The 17932-nt window shown below is 34.8% G+C and overlaps 1 protein-coding gene across 4 annotated transcripts in view; it reads right to left on the minus strand.

Moving 5' to 3' along the window:
- Positions 1 to 17932, minus strand: part of FucT6 (alpha-(1,6)-fucosyltransferase 8) — an 86745-nt gene that overhangs the window by 34946 nt on the left and 33867 nt on the right. For all 4 annotated transcript variants that reach the window (XM_089092551.1, XM_089092548.1, XM_089092550.1 and 1 more), the window contains 3 exons: positions 16955 to 17141; positions 9560 to 9797; positions 4909 to 5085 (listed from right to left, as the gene is read on the minus strand). In XM_089092551.1, coding sequence (XP_088948677.1) covers positions 4909 to 5085; positions 9560 to 9797; positions 16955 to 17141 — 602 coding nt within the window. The remainder of the gene's footprint in view (positions 1 to 4908; positions 5086 to 9559; positions 9798 to 16954; positions 17142 to 17932) is intronic.

The following is a 17932-nucleotide window of genomic DNA, read 5'->3' on the forward strand; positions in this document are numbered from 1 at the left end:
TAACCCTTAACGTTGCTCCCGTTGTGCAGAAGAGCATGAATCGTCGCGCGATTCCCCATGCCAGGCTACCCCTAAATGTGCTAATTGTCATGGCAATCATGTTTCATTTTCTCTAAAATGCCGAATCCTTCGTAATGCTGTAGCTAAATGTTCTAGTCAGCAAACAAAATGACTATTAAAGTCGAATTGTCTACATACTCTTTCAACATTAATGGAAGGAAGGATAAGGACGATTCTTCGAACCAGAAACTATCTCATTCCAAAATTTTGTTTCTACAAGAATATCTTTTGCCCTTGGTGAGTTTGAACTCCCTTTGCAAGAGTAAAGAACACTTGGTTTTGGCTAGAAGTGCCCGAAAAACTTCCGGGAGACCTTCAGGCGGGCTGGCATGCCTATTAAAACATAAACTAGTCCCGCTATCCCCTGTGTGTTATCGTGAATGTGATTATTTCATTGCAATCCGTTTTGCTAACCTAGTTCTTATTAATGTATGCCTCCTTTGCGACCAAAGATCCTTTTCCTGTCTAACAAAGTATACTAAAGCATGTGCATAGCTAAAGACCCTTCTTGTTAGTGTTGAGAGCAATGGATTGGATCCTGTTAGGCGATATGAACTGTGATATAAACTCTTCCGCAACACGGACTGATTTATTTTCGGATTCGCTACCTAATGGCTATCGGGTTTTGGATATAAGATGCATCCCATTCATACATACATAATAACGGTTTATTGTCTGATATTGATCACTGTGTTGTTTCTTCTGATGTTTCTATTAGCGATATTCACATTGACCAGGATGAACGTGATTATGACCATCTGCCCCTTTCAGCCACTGTCACCATCAATACGACTCGGGCTGAACAGACCTTATGTACTAATTACAAAAAGTGGATAACTAAAAGAGATTGGAATAAAGCGGATTGACCTCTATATCTATCAAGCCTTGCTTTTCTTTTGTCTACGATTAAAGTTACATTTAATTTACTCTGTACCAGTGTTATATCCCCACAAGCTCGAGTTCAGTTCAATATATATTACAGCCAGATTGTTTCCTGCCTGAAAAAAAAAACTGAAGAAGTGGCTGTCCCGCTTTATCGTTTTAAGCTTAAGACTAGAGGTTCAATATGGAAATCTGGATTTAAAAATTGTAAAAAATCGTGCGAAATTGTGGCTTAGAATTTGGGTAGCGTGTGGCCGCCCTTTAAGGGGTCATCTTTTTGACATTAAACAGAAAACGAAATAGGAGTTTAAACGTTATCTTCGTAAAGTAAGGTACAATGGTGTGGAATTTCCGAAGACCTCTAGTCAGTGGAAACAAAGGATTAATGTTGCCAAATTTGAGTCCTTTCCTAATGCCGATGGGATCCCTAATGCCTCTTGGATTAATCATTATAATAAGATTTTTAATATTATGAATTATGCGGTTCACTCTCAGTTTGTTAGCCGTTGTTCTTATGTATTACCTGCGAGAATTTACCAAGGCCATGTGTCTCCCGTTTCTGCTGACCGTGTGATTCGTTGTGTTAAGAATTTAAAATCTAAATCATGTGATAGTGATGGTATTAGTGTTTTTCACCTTCATATTGATTCGAAAGAATTGATTTATCATTTGCAGATATTATTTAAAATTTGTCTATGTACGTCTTTGGTGCCTGATTCTTTTTTGTGCGGGAGTGTCACTTCGATTCTTAAACGTGGGAAAGATCCGACTAATTGCGCATCATATAGACTTATTACGGTAGCCTCTTAGCTGAGCAAAGTTTTTGAATATGTCCTGCTCCCTGAAATTCTTCCAAATGTTGATTATGCGTCCAATCAATTTGCGTTTAAACCAAATATAGAATGCCAACATGCGCATCGAATTCTTACTTCTTTTTTAATTCAAGCACAAAAAGATGGATCTGAAGTGCATTTATATGCATTAGATATTTCTAAAGCTTTTGACTCGGTTTGTCACAGCCAACTATGGTATTCTCTTACCCAGCTTAGAGTGAATTCATCTGTTATATGTGTCCTTCGTTTTTGGTATGCAAATTCATACGTTCGACTTCGGTCAGGAGAGATCTTTCTTGGTAATATTCCTATTCGGTCCGGACTTAGGCAGGGAGGGGTTCTGTAACCATACCTTTTTAATGCTTGTTTATACCCTGTACTTTCTCGTATTTTTCCGTCGTGTTTTACGGGTCTAACTAATTTATCTTATATTGCTTATGCAGATGATTTATTACTTATTAGCGATTCAAAATTCACCCTAGCCAAGTCTACCCAGTTTGTTTCTAATCTTTTTGAAAAAATTGGCCTCGTATTTAATGCTGAAAAATGTGAGTATTTAGTTTTCAATGCTAAAAACCCAAGTAGTGGTTTGAGTTGTAGTTCTTTTTCAGTTAAGCTGGTTCCTGAGTTGCGTTGGCTCGGGATTAGTATCTGCTCTTCTATTTCAGCTATCAGTTCTAGTGCACTTGCAGATATTAAGAAGAAGCTTAAAGTAGGTTATGCTAAAATTGTCCCAAATCGTGGCCGACATTCTCGTAAGGCATTGGCTAAACTCCATTTAACATATTGCGACCATTCCATTCTTTTTGTATCAGGTTTGTGCCCATTTTTTAATACCAGTGATATGCAGGATATTAGAGTTTTGTATTTCCGTTATTGTAAATATCTTTTCTATTTACCTCGTTGGTATAGAAACCTTAAGATTACTCGAATGTTTAATGCAACTGATACATTGACGTCATATAATAAGTTGGACTCTAAGCTAAAAAATAAGGCCTGCAAGCGGTTGGGTTCTTTCCATCCTCTTGTGCGATTGTTCCGATTTGCATTTATAGTTCTTTATATTGATATTGTTTTGCATGTGGTTTGTTTTGTATGTCTTTTCCTTTTATTTTCTTTTGTTACTCCACTTATTTATAATGTTAGTGGGTCAAAAAATAATTATATTATTATTAATCGGCCTTTACGAATTACATGAATGTAGATCTTTTCCTTTTTTTAGTATAGAAGTAACACTTCCGCACAAAAATGAATCAGGGACAATATACCAAGAAAGGCACATTTGAAATAACAACTGGAGATGCGATACAAGTTCAGCGGAACGCGGATCAAGATGAGCCGCACAAATACTATTCACAAGGTCAAAAGCCCTTGACTTCAACCGTCGAAGAGATTTATCAATATTAGATTTCTCAACAGGAATAATATGTCTTTGGCTCACCCTATTAGGAAGAACCTTTGCTAGTAAAGCAGAAAAACGGCTATGAACAGCATAATTAATCCTGGAAAAGAAGCGTATATAGTGATTAATCCACGACAATCTTGGAATAATATCACTGGAGAAAGAGTCTTCGAGTTTTAACTCATTTAGCACACTTTTTGGCTACTTTTCACTATCGGCTACGTCTTATAGAATGCAAATATTACTCTGCACAAAAACACGTTAACAGAGTGGTTTTGTAAATGATACCTTACCAAGTTTTTTTTTTTCGTTACACGGTCTTGAAGTAACCCCCAGTGCTTATTCTAATGAAAAAATACGATTAAATATGCCCTTTGGATTTTTATTAAGAGGTCTAAATTCGTTTTGAACATAACGTAACGGTACATAAGACACATTAAATTGTCAAAGAAAAAATTCTGAGAATTTGTTTTGAAATAAAATGTTTCCCAAAAGAATTGAACCATACACCTATATTTGTTTGATGTTCTGACTTTTATGTTGGTTGATCACGAAATTGTGTAATCAGAATCTACTGTTTACTCAGGAATGCCTATTGGGTCGAGAATACTTTTTACGCGTGCCCTACAGAAAAGTCATTTTAGCGAAAAGACCAGAAAAGCAGGTGAAGCTTTGTCATCAACAAAAAAGAAATACAACCGAAAAATTCGAGCCCGGCTATGCCAGTGCTTTGGTTATACCAAATAGCTAAGACTTCATTTTGGAACATTTTTTTTCGCAAGTGATAAAAGAAAACTGCCGTCATGTTTTTGTAAGCACGTTAAATTTCTTCTTAATTTAAGACCATGGGCTTAATTCCTCGCCCTCCCTACTTCAAAACAGGCCACAACTTTTGACAGTTTAACTAAAATAAGAAATGTCTTAACCCGATTTCTGAGGGTCAACTTGCAGAACCCAGAGAATAGGACTATAAATAAAATTTTCATATTTTTTTCAAAATTGAGCCTTACAAACAGGGAAGAGACCGAGGTAGGAACTACAGAAAAACCTTACCAGGTCCAAATTTTGTTTGTAGGTCCATTCATGAAAATTTCCGACGTCCGGCAGATCAACTTCCCCAGTTGACAGAAAGCCACTCACACTTTTTCCAAAATTCGACATTCCAACCTTTGGGCCACAGTTCATATAATTATCCAGTAAGCTTATCGCAGATCATTTCTGGTCTTCGTTCTCGGTGCGAACAAAAAGCTCCTCCCACTTCTTCGTGCAGTTATTAATAGCGGGTTTCCACTTGTTTCCGATTGTTTCGCGTAAAGTGCATTATTCGTAATAGCGGGTTTCCACTTGTTTCCGATTGTTTCGCGTCTGACTTGTCTACCCGTGAAAAGATCTGACGCCGCTTATGTTTCTACGTTCTCTGGAGCACTTGCACCCCGGTCCGGGTTTTTATAATGGGTGAGATAGGGAATGATCATACTGGATAATTATATGAACTGTGCTTTGGGCATAGGACAGTCAATCAAGGCTGTCTCTCATTGGGATTTTAATCCCAAGCATTTAATTTTGGGTAAAGTACATAATTTAGAAATTACACTCAAAAATTATATTAATTGAATATTATTATTTGATATCTCGAGATTCTTTTCCTAACCTTGAGTTTTTGTTTTTTAGTAAATCTTACAGTTAAATTCCTAGACGCAGACCTGTCGTCAAAACGATGTTATAGAATACCTTGATATAGCATTTGGAAGTACAGTGGGATCGTCTGACGCAAGGTAAACACGCCTCTCAATACCAGGACGAGTCACTTCAAGGAGATCATAGTAATCTTTCACGTGTTCCATATATTCTGCTACGCTGTGGAAAGCTGCTTCTGTCCCAACTTTGTCTGTACGTCGAACGTGAACTCTAAATTAAGACGGAAGTTTAAAAAAAAGCGAAAATAGAATTTTTTTTTCAGAAGCTAGGATAATATTTCAAAGTTGAAATACTGATATACAGTGAATGTCTTACTAGAAGGTGATAGCTAAGATTCGAAAATTTTTTTAAATTTTAAAATTCCAAAAAAGAAAAGAACTGCATCCTACAATGACACAACAAAACAACGTGTAATTGAGTAAGGGTATGCCCTTACATAACCAAAGCCTACCCCATACCCAAGGTCTTTTCAATTCACATAAATGAGCACGTATAGGTAATATCCAATACAGATATAGGTTGTATGGGTGGACTAACAGCCATATGCTGCACCTTTGGCTACCTGAACGTTAATAAATTCATAGCCATACCACAGGTGCTAGCTTCAGGTAAACATATATACCTATAGCTTCACGTAATGTGAAGCAATGATAACATGTCAAAGCCGAAATTTGTCATAAAAAACTATGGAATTGCCTAAGGCATACAAAACGAGATAAACAATTGTAAATATCGAACAGATTAATGCAGAAAAATAGCATAGCACTTTATGCAAGAAACAATTAAATTAATGAGACTGCATGCAATGTAAAAATCATATAATAAAACTAACATAAAACACATAAATGATTACAAGTTACCAAATGGAATCATGAGACAGATACCGCTATGTCATATAGGTTTAAGTCTCAGCAGAGCGCTTATGTCTCAAGGATTAAAAAAAAAATCCAAAATTTTCAGTCCCTGCTTATGCAGAAAGGTCTGTGGCAAATTTTAAAACACTACGGTTTCCAAGGTGAAATTGTAGTAATGATTGAGAATACGTATACCCAGTTTAGAAGCTGAATACATACTGCTAATGGTCTCTCAGATAAATTTCAACCTCCTACGGTATCTTGCAAGGATGTATTCTACAGCCAAACGTATTCATTGTGTTTCTATATGCCATACTGTCAGAAATAGTAGCCAAAACGGAGTCAACATAGGTGTAATCCTTGTTGACAAGCTTGGATACGGTGAAAATATCGATCTGACATCTAAGGCTACTGCAAAGCTCTAAATATAGGCAGACTGCATCGGAAAAGTCACGGAACCTTTCGACATGCAGATTAACAGCATCAAAACATAATAACGATGATGTGAGCATAAAAATTCTCTTCCTATAGCCATTGACTGCCGATAATCAAAACCGTTATCTAGTTTATCTACCTTGGAAACCTCTAGACAGCCGATAAGTGGCGAACCCCGATGTCAAACATCACAGAAGACAGAATATACAGTATCGACAAAGGCTATACTCCTCTTCAGCGCGAAAAGAAAAAAAAGAAAAGATGATATTTTTTATTTGTGGGAGCATGGTGACTAGTCTCTGGGTTCTTTTCTTTACTTGCTCAACTCCTTGTATCCAAAACTTAAATTTACTCAGGAATCAGAGATAGAGAGGCGTCTTCCTTTCTTAGATGTTCTGGTGCACCGAAATGATACATGTTTCGAGTTTGGTGTCTATAGAAAACCCACACATAATGACCGTTACTTAAATTATTTCTCTAATCATTCTCCTGCTGTGAAAAGAGGAGTTGTCACTTCTCTAGTTGATAGAGCATTGAAAGTTTGTTCAACACGCTTCTTGGATTTAGAGCTCAACCACCTTAGATATATTTTATTTGGGAATGTTTATCGAATTAGTTTAATAAATTCTTCAATTTTAAAACTCATTAAAAGATTATCAGATAGTTATACAGAAAACACAAATCAAACGGAAAATTCAATTTATATTGGTTTCACATACGATAAAAGGGCTTCAGACCACATTTCAACAAATATAAGAAAAAATAAGATTTAAACTTACTATAAATCCAGAAAAACTATCAGGTCCTAAATTTATCAAGGTAAAGACCCTATCCCGATAGGTGAAAACTCCGGTGTCTACAGAATTCCTTGTTCGTGTGGTCTTTGGTATATGGGAATAACTAATCAGTGACTAACGGATAGATTAACTCAGCACTCTAGTTCAATTAATTATACACTTAAAAAGCTGAAAAAAAAAAAACAGAAAATTTTGACTCTGCCCTTGCAGAGCACCTTTTTGGAAAACCAGACCATACTATTTTGTTTAATCAAGCAAGCCTTATTTCGCATGACAAAGGTATAGTCAAGCACTATAGAGAAGCTGTTGAAATTTATAAATACCAACATTTAGGTCTAGCTTTAAACAGAGATTCTAGTAATTTAAGAATAAACGAGTCATATTTCGGTTTTCTCAAAAGAGAAGCCGATATTTTAGTAATCCCTGAAATAAACCTTAAACCACTTTCCCAGTCATATAATCAAACACGGGAACAACCCCTTGAGTCTCAAAGGGTGTCTGCAAGAAATGCAATAATTAAAATCCAAAATCAGATGACATAGTTCTCCAACTTATTTAATTACTGGTTCGTTTTGTTTTAGAGTGAATGAATTGTTTTCTTTTCTTTCTCAGTTGTTCGCTAGTATCCTTCGATGGCAGTTCTTAATTTTTTGGATTTTGTGCAAATCACGGATATTGGCGAATAACTTGCTTTTATGGCTGTTAGGTATTTGGGTTTAATTCTTATAATTTTTGGCTTTTATTCATCTTTTAAGTTTTTTATTTTATTCATCTTTTAAGTTTTTTGTTTTTTCTTTGGTTCCTTACCGCGTTTGTTTTTGTTTTTTTTTTCTTCGGCACTTTCCGCTGAAGAAGAGAGGCGTTTGTCCTCTCGAAACATTCGCTTTGTTGTGTTTTTTAAGTATTTTCATTTGGCCTTTAAAAACCCCATTTTTGCTCGTTTTTCTTTCTTTATGTGATGTCAGGCCAATGTGGTTCAAGTGTGAAACAGATTTAAAACCCCACAAGATTCGTACTACGCCTTCACGCACGCGCAATGATAGTTGTTTCCGATCTAGAAATCACGATGAGCTTATGGAAACTTAATTAAGGTTATGACGTATATTTCCAAGGACGATACGCGCGGTATCAAATGTGTTTCATGTTTGGAAAAAGAAGACACAACAGTCTACAGTGGTCAAACATTAACTAGCTCTCACTAGCTCTAGCAGAGGTTATTTGTAAAAAGAAAGCTCGTATCTTCCATTGTTAATAAAAAAAATTATTAGCAACACTAGCGCTCGTAACAACGTATATAGTTGATATTTTCCGTGTTGTCATTCAGTTTTTTCACCAACAACACTTAACTTTTATAGAATATGCAGCAGTAAAAGTTCAAAGTTTACGGATTATTATTTTATAATACACAAAGAATCTACACAACAGAACTGACTGCTTCAAAGGCCTTGTTGCTAACGATTTTAACAATGCTAAGAAACTAGTGTCAGCTGGTTAAATCTGAAATCTGTCAGCTCCAACCATTTATATTTCATAATCTCCATATTTCGCAATCTTTACTAATTTGACAATGAAATTTTGTATGTTACAATAGTTTTTGTTTGTGATTTCAACGCCATCCATTCGGATTTTCACCCACAGATAGCAGATTAATATTTTTTTTTCTAATTTATTCCCTCAGTTCCCCACTTTGTTACAAAAATCTTTGAGCTCTAGCTTCAAGGAACTATCGAAAATCTGGACGTGTGGCTACCTCTCCAACCTTCTAAAAATCCTTCAAAAGTCTGAGTGGGTTTGGTAGCCCTGTATGGATTTGAGAATTAGGTAAGTGAAGCTGTCCATCTGATCTATGTTTTCATTACCCACCGTCACCTGCTTAACTGTTTAAAATAAATGCAGCTAAATAATTTTATAATCTTCGAAGTCTTAGGATGCGAAAATTAAGCTCTAACATAAACGGTAACGAATTACTTACGAAGCAACCCCCCCCCCCTTATACTTGGTATAATTTATGTTCACTTTTCAACATTGGTCTATAGTTTGTAGGGACAAGAAAAAACAAACCAAAAACTCTGCATTAATGATTTTACTTAATCTTATACACTTCTATGCTCTTAAAAAAGGTGCATTTTACAAATAACCAAATAAGTTATACACATCAAGATTACTTGGACGGGATGTCAGTTGGTTTGTATTTATAAGTCTCTACTTATTTTATTTCTTTCGTTTATATATTTCTTTCTTTTGTATTATTTCCAAAGTATCGATTCTCCTCCCTAGATTTTAAAGAAAAATTCTCATTGAAAAAAAAAAACAAAATAGCTCCCCTTTGATTTTAAAATCCCCCCCCCCCCCTGTTGTTGTAAAAAAAAAAGATCCCAACCCCGTCCAACAGCGGTAATATATTGTTGAATAATACAAGATTGACTTCTATATTTTCCGATACTTCAAGATATAATTATTTACTGCAAGATCATAAAATAATGTCTGCTTCCTTGGTTACAGGAATTCAATTCTGTGTTCTGTGTAAGAAAAAGGAGAAAAGAAGATTCTTCACATAAATATCACCAACACAAAACGTCAAATATACACATTCTTTACCCGACAATTGGATTCTGGAACCCAAAAGCTTTTGCTGTATCGTTCAGCATCTTTGTAGTATCTGGCTGATATCTGACTAAATATCCAAGGAACTGGCTAACCCACCACGCTGACGGATCTCCGTGTATTTTTGAGATGCGCTGTGCCAGGTCTTTTGGAACTGCAGGAGGAAGAAAAGAAGGACGCGGCGAGATCATATCAATTATAGGAAGGTCAACTATTTGCGTCTCCAGTGTACCTGCGAAAATTACAGTTCTAAGAAATTGTGTGCAGCAAAGTAAAAATACCATAAGCGGTGAAGTAGCAAAGAAACAGTGTGCAGCGTCTTTTGCGTAAATCCAAATTTCACGAAACACTTCATTTGCATTACCAGCGTAAACCGAACTTCAAAAAAAACTTCTTCGCATGCTGACCAAATGGTCGGCGTTGCGCAGGTACCGATCTCCTAATTCACTGCCTTCGGCCGGGAGTACAATGTGTGGTTGATGGCAAATCACCCGTGCTTCCTGTGTTTTTCCCTCATATTTCCCCAAGTACCCATTTAGAGCTGGGTTGACTCTGGCTGAGCTTACAGAGTCACACCATTGACCCCCGTTCCAAACCAAATAACCAGCGGCATAAGGACTCGAACCCCTGTTCTCAGGATTTCAAGTTCAATGCACTAACCACTTATACAATTACTTACATTTACAATTTGCAGCTACCTACATCAAACCACGAAAGTAACTGAAAGTTGAATTGAAAGTAACTGTTACTTTCGTGGTTTGATGAAGATAGCTACAAATTGTAAATGCAAATAGTCATATATTATAAATTTTATGTTAGTCTATTTTAGTTTTATTTTCTAGTTTCTTTGTTTTATTTTGTTTTGTTTTTTTTTACGCTGAAGACGCCTTGTTATATACGGGCGAAATATTCGTTGGATTATATTGTTTCTCTTCGCTTTCATTTACTGACCATTCACCCGTTTGTCGTCTTTATATTCATTTCTTTGTTTTCCTCATGGCTGGCCAGTTTGGCTTTAGATCTTTGCTAAATAAGACAAAAAAAGGGACACCAAAATCTACAGACAAAACCAGCTATTTGATGAAATACCTAGGCTTCTGATCGATACTTTGTGGATGACAAAAGGAATAAAAACGACGGAAGCATGGGCGCTCCGAAAAGCAGATGAAGTTTTGCTAGATGTTTTCGAGAGAAATTGCTTACAGATTGTTCTGGGTACTTAGCTGACTGACCGTATTTCAAACAATAGGCTGTACGAAAAATGTGGTTCTCTCTTTTTCTCTTTTTTTGAATGGTCTTGAATTAAGACGGGTAGATCAGTTCAAATATCTTTGGATTATTTTAGATGAAAATTTGTCGTTTCATAAATATGTAAAAACACTGTCGTTCAAAATTTACCGAAATATTGGCATGCTAACTCGTCTTTATCACTTTTTTACTAAAGCTATTCTAAAATCTATTTATTATTCTTTCGTCCACCCATATTTTCTCTATTGCGTTTCGGTTTGGGCATCTACCTTTTCGTCTGTTTTCAAATCTCTCCAAATACTTCAGAATAAAGCAATGAGGATTCTTTTTAATGTTGATTGCAGAACTTCAGTTAGACACCTATATGGGACTTCAGGAATTTTCTCTTTGGACCAACTTCATTTAATTTTTATCTCTAGTATTTGTCACGATTATCAATATAGTAATTTACCTGTAAATTTCTCTGGCATTTTCTCAACTAATTCTCAATTTCATAATTATCCTACTACGCATAGTTCAGACTTTTCGTGCGAAATTCGCCCGACATCGAGAGCGGGATTCAGCCTCTGTCGCATTGGCCTAAAAATCTGGAACTCAAGTCCAGTATCAGTTCGAGAATGCAGTACTAAGCGACATTTTCTAAGACTGGTGAAAAACTATCCTAGGACATGCTAAGCATTTTGCTCCCTAGGATTTGCTTTCTTGTTGTTGCAAAATTTAATTAGTAAATGGCTATGTATTTTCGTTGACAATATTTTCAGCGCTAAAGTATGCCACCAGGCATGTGCGCTGTTTTGTGACATTTATTTATGTACGTGTTATAAATAAAAATATTCTACTCTTCTACTACTCTAGGGCTATAATGAAAGAAAGGTTGAGATGACTAGGGCACGTTGTGCAGATGAAGGATGACAGATTGCCGAAGATTTTCCTTTTTGGCCAACCGTCTAGGGCTAAACAGAAAGCACGTCGTCCTCGTCCGGGGTGGGAGGATGTCACAAAGAAAGATTTAAAAGAAATGGGAACTTCCTGGGAGGGTGTAAAGAGGGAGGCTTTGAGTAGATTGGGATGGAGAAGGAGCGTGCGTAGCTGTGTTGGCCTCAGGTGGCTTGGTGTTGCGGTGAGTTGTTATTAGTAGTAGTAGTAATTCAGATGTAAACACAAATAAACACAAAAGGGGACACCCCTTTGAGTATCAGATAAATGTCCTCTTCGCCTTTTTCTCTATTCCCCATTTCCGCTTGTTCTTCAAAATGTCTATTCGCGTTAAAAATCTGACACTTCGTAAAAGTTAGTCACACCACTGCTAGTTATTTTGGTAAAAATAAGATCACACTTTCTGAATGTGTTGGCAAAGTTGGGTGAATTGAATACCAACGATTTCATTCAATGCTTGATCCAATCAGTCTTTTGTCTGTCTCTAATTAATGGTGTTTCCTTTTTGTCCCTTCTCTCTCAATTGGTTAAGATGGTGTTGAATTTAGTAGAGTTCAAGTTAATTTTTTTTTTCAACGAGTTAAGCTGAGTTTATTATTGTCACTTGATCTAATATTATGCTGTGAGTTTTCTTTTAAATATTAAGAAAATTGATTTGCTTTAACCAGGAATAATATAATGAGATTTGTAAGAGTTGATTGGTGTAGACTGGGTGTGTTATTTCCAGACTTGGTAGTGGTACTTTTAGGCAGATACTAGAATATTGGGTTTATATGATTCAAGATTTTCCAGACGATTAAAGGCCATATGAGCTAGCCTATAACATTGGCTTACAGATATTCTTGGTTATTGTAATAAGTATAGGCTACTTTTACCCGCACCTAAAACTTAGAACGGTACTAAAAACACTTTATGTACTTGGAGAATCAGTACAAAATTATAATTTGAATTAGGTTAGGTATAGATATAGGCTTAATACTAATATTAAATTCATCTTAATCACCACTTGCATTCAGAAAGGAAGCTTTACAGATTGCCAAAAGTTCCAGAGCAATTTCACAAAACGCTTCGATGATTCTTAATTCTAGATATTGCACATACAGCTTCCTTGCTTAGCAAGATAGGACTGAACAATGCCAAGGAAGATCGATACATAGATAACCAAATTGAGTCAAAGCTGTCAAAGTAATTCTGTACGACGTTCATAAAGGTTATGAATCCGCATTAACTACCTTACAATTACTCTCCCTTCCCAAACATCGCTTTAGTTTCGTCTGCAAATTCGGCAAATATCTTCTTAGCAGTGATAAATACACAAATGTATTACCACCATTTATAACTAACAATGCAAATATGAAATCGAAAACCAAAGATTATCAAAACCGCAAACCGTACTCACCAAACACTTATCTAGTTCATTTGTATCTTATTATTTGTCAGTTTTTCATAAGTAATGGTTCAGTGTTAATATATAAATATATATATATATATATATATATATATATATATATATATATATATATATATATATATATATATATATATATATATATATATATATATATATATATATGTAGTGAAGACACCATTCATTAGAAGTGCACCCCGATTCTTTCGGAAAGAACCGGAAAAAAAAAGCTTTCGTAAAAGTATCTATCTATCTATCTATCTATATATATATATATATATATATATATATATATATATATATATATATATATATATATATATATATATATATATATATATATATATATATATATATATATATATATATATATATATATATATATATATATATATATATATATAATATAGTATATATATATATATAATAAATATATATATATATATATATATATATATATATATATATATATATATATATATATATATATATATATATATATATATATATATATATATATATATATATATATATATATATATATATATATATATATATATATATATATATATATATATATATATATATATATATATATATATATATATATATATATATATATATATATATATATATATATATATATATATATATTTGTTTGTAGTGAAGACACCATTCATTAGAAGTTCAACCCGATTCTTTCGGAAAGAACTGGGGAAAAAAACTTTCGGAAAGTATATATATATATATATATATATATATATATATATATATATTTGTTTGTAGTGAAGACACCATTCATTAGAAGTTCAACCCGATTTTTTCGGAAAGAATCTGGGGAAAAAAACTTTCGGAAAGTATATATATATATATATATATATATATATATATATATATATATATATATATATATATATATATATACATAGACATAGACATAGGTTTATTAAGTTCGAACCGCGTATCAATTGATAATTTATTTCTTATTTACAAAATAATGAAAAAAAAAAAAAAAAATACAAATAACACTATAAAAACACTAACACGTGAATTCAAATAACACTAAGTCTTGTTGTATGCTTCTACGAAAAAGGGGACAAACGTGTTTTTGTAGCGGTTGGTCCTGCAGACAGGGGGTTGTAGCTTCGACTGGGATCTGGTTCTTTGGTTAACAGGAGCATCAGGTGGGAGAATCAGTCTGTGATGGGGCGAAGAAAGCAGTGACTTGCCGAGGGACATGATCAGTGATAATCGTCTGTCGCTGAGAGATTCAAGGTTCAGTTCTTGCAAGAGTTTGTTGTAGTCGTCACTTCTGTTACCAACGATTATGTTAACAGCTCGTTTCTGCAAAGATTCAAGGTCATCGCAAAGGTAGTGGGTGCTCTGGACAAAAGGTCCCCAGACAGCGACGGTATATTCGAGTAGAGGTCTCACATACGTAATATAGGCATTTTTTAGGCTTTGAGTGTCGCAGACAAACCTGCGCATCAGGACTAGGGTCTGAAGTGATGCATTGCCGGCCTTAATAACCTTCTCCACGTGTTCGGTGAATGTGCAGTCCATCGATAATGTGACTCCGAGGATTTTTGCAGATAAATCCGAGGATTTATATACATAAGTATGAGCGCCAACTGATTGGAATGTATTGCAGACTACGACAGCTTGCGTCAATAAAATCATTCTGACCGTTTTCCTTATAACAACACCAAATCTCACACATTTTTCAAAGCCTTTTCAAGTAAAATATTTGAGTTCTTAATCCTTTACTTAATTAATTACTTAGTTTGATCAAATTACATAAATAATTTTTTTGAACAGTTCAATTAATTACCCTAACAGTTTATAAAACAATATTAAATTTTTGCTCAATATATTAAAAAAATCCCCTTTTATTAGTTTTATTCTAATGCTGAATAATTTCTTAATTTCCGTGTGAACGTTGATAGTATGCACAATGTTTTCAATCTACAAGAGCGATTAAACCAACCGCATGTTTTGCGATCTTGGCAAAACCTGTCTAATTGGCAAAACCACAATTTTATATTGTGTTTTACTGTTTTTACCTTTTAATCTGTATTAACAAAAAATTGACTTTATCGTTAGTATAATTCTATTCTATTTTCCCGATCTTTCATGCTATCCTGACATACAGTAAACCACTGCAAGCATTAAAAAACGAACTATTCACAATACCTATCGTACTGAAACCATAAGGAAATTTTCCAATAAATCACTCTATTTTTTAACAGAAAACGAGAACAAAAAAATGGTTGACTATATGAAAAGGCAACATGGGACGCTTTCACTCATAGGTTTGATTCTAGAAGGGATGTTACAGAGTCTTATACGGAGATTGAAATATGTTTTATCATTACTGGCTCTTTTAAGATTATACCCGGCAATAATGAACCCTTACATGTCTTATGGTTGTGTTTCGTGGTCGAGTAATTTGTATGTGAATTTTAGATGAGTGAAAATTCTACAGAATAAAGCCATTAACTTGTTGCGAAATTATGTTGAAAGCGTCAGCGAGACAGTGCTTTGTCCCGAGCGTTTGAGAGTACTTAACGTAAGACAAAGTCGTGATTATACAAAGCTGCCATGTCCTCCTATTAATATTGGAATAAGACGATTTCCTTCAATCTTTAGTCAGTTCCTTTACTTAAATGATGCCCATCACTCATATGAGACTAGGAATACCGATGATTTACTTAAGAGTGCTTAAAGAGCATTTGAGAGTGCTTAACGTTAGGACAAAGTCGTGATGATACCAAGCTGCTATCTCCTTTTATTAATGTTGGAATAATATGATTTCCTTCATTCTTTAGTCAGTTCCGTCACGTAAATAATGCCCTTCACTCGCATGATACTAGGAATGCCCATGATTTCGTTTTATAGAGAAACCACACGTGCCGGTTTTACTATGCATTATTTAGCTCCAAACTTGGAATAATATTCTGACTGGCACTTGGGGGGTTTGGGGCTAAATACGTTGCCTTAATTAAAAATAGATTAAAGAAACAATTTTCGAACGAACATGTATGGATTATTATTTTATTTTTACTTATGGAAAAGGTATGATAACAGATAGGGCTTTTTTGTAATTGATTAAATAATCGGTTGAGAGTCAAAGGGCTGCCGTCTTTTATGAGGCTCTTTGTTGGCTTTCTTTTGGTGTTGTTGCAAGTAAAGGTTATTTAATTACAGTTCAATAATAAATCAGTCAGTCAGTAATCAGATAATAAATAAGGTCGCGTAAATTTTGAAAACTCGTCTAACTAATTTTGTCCCCTTCCCTCATTTTGGAAATACAGCCACGTGCATGTCTTACGGCTAGTTCAATCAAATATTGACATCAGTGTCTAACATGAACACTCCATATCGATTACAGCCCATAGGCCTACTAGTTATGCCGGACAGTAAAAGCCGTCCACGAGTGAACAGACGCATGAGGGCATAAAGCATGACCACTAGCCTCATTACTTTTCTAATTGAGCAGAAGAACTTTTTAATAAGATAAAAGATTAAACAAGTTCATTAGAACAAGCTAGTGCAAGAAAATTTATGGGAGATTGGCCTTTAAGTCCTTCACTCTTCTTTCCTTTATTTAATAATAAACCGATTTCTAATTTTTCCGTGAATTTACAGACAGGCTAACACTCGAACTTATATGCCTGAGTAACAGTGTTGCCAAAATCCCACTCCTCCCTCAAAGCATAGAAATATAATCATTTTCTCTAAAGAATTAGCTTTGGGAAATGTCTATAAAAAAACAAAAAAAAAATGAAAAGAAAAACCTGGCCATCCTCTTCTGCTCTCACCATTTGCGTCAACGCATGTTTCACTAACAGGAAGAAATACCTTTTCCCATCCAGATTTGCTATAGCGCCAATTCTTAGAATTTAAAATCATTGTCCGCTTTGTGGCATACGCTACTATTAAACAATATGTCACGTGGTGGACTTGACAGCCATAGCCACAACTCTGAAAAGAAGAAGAAGAATAAGAAGTATTGCGATAACGAAAAAAGACTGATCGTTGAGGATCCACAAAATTTGTATGAAGGAAAGAATGTTAAGTACTGTCCTTCTATGTAAATATTCAAAACATTTAAGGATTATATGACGATATAATCCATTTAAGGATTATAGTTTCCCTACCTAGAAATAGCTTTAATTCAGTGATACCAAATTCAGTGAATAGAGAATAAGAAAACGAAAAAATGCGGCCTTTGGTAATCGCCGCGAACAACTGAAAAACTACCAGCGCCACGAACAACGTAGCGTTACGAGGATGAATGGAAAAAATTAAAAAGAGGGTTTGAAACTAGCACCACAAGCAATAAACTAGTATTGTACCAACTAAAAACTTTTAGGAAGGGGTGGCCACAGAAATATTTTCATTGAACAAAATAGATGCCATATTTCCAAGATGTTGGTTATAAAATTTTAACTTTCTATAATTTGTTTATTGTGGTCAATAGGGGATCTAAAATATATGCTTTTGGTGTGCTGGTTCAAAAACAACACTCAAAAATATTTCCAAGAATCTTTAAAAATAATACTCAAAATGGTAGCTAAAATTTCTACATCTACTACTACTGACAACTCACCGCAGCACCAAAACTGCTGCTGACCAGCACTCACTGCTGAGGCCAACACAGCAACACACGCTTCTTCTCCATCTCAATATATTTAAAGTTTCCCTCTTTACACCCTCCCAAGAAGTTCCGATTTCCCTTAAATCCTTCCTTGCGACATTCTCCCACCCCATTC

Source organism: Artemia sp. Qi Xiang Cuo, chromosome 7 (assembly GCF_049724085.1).
Source record: "Artemia sp. Qi Xiang Cuo chromosome 7, ASM4972408v1, whole genome shotgun sequence".
Taxonomy (NCBI): domain Eukaryota; kingdom Metazoa; phylum Arthropoda; class Branchiopoda; order Anostraca; family Artemiidae; genus Artemia; species Artemia sp. Qi Xiang Cuo.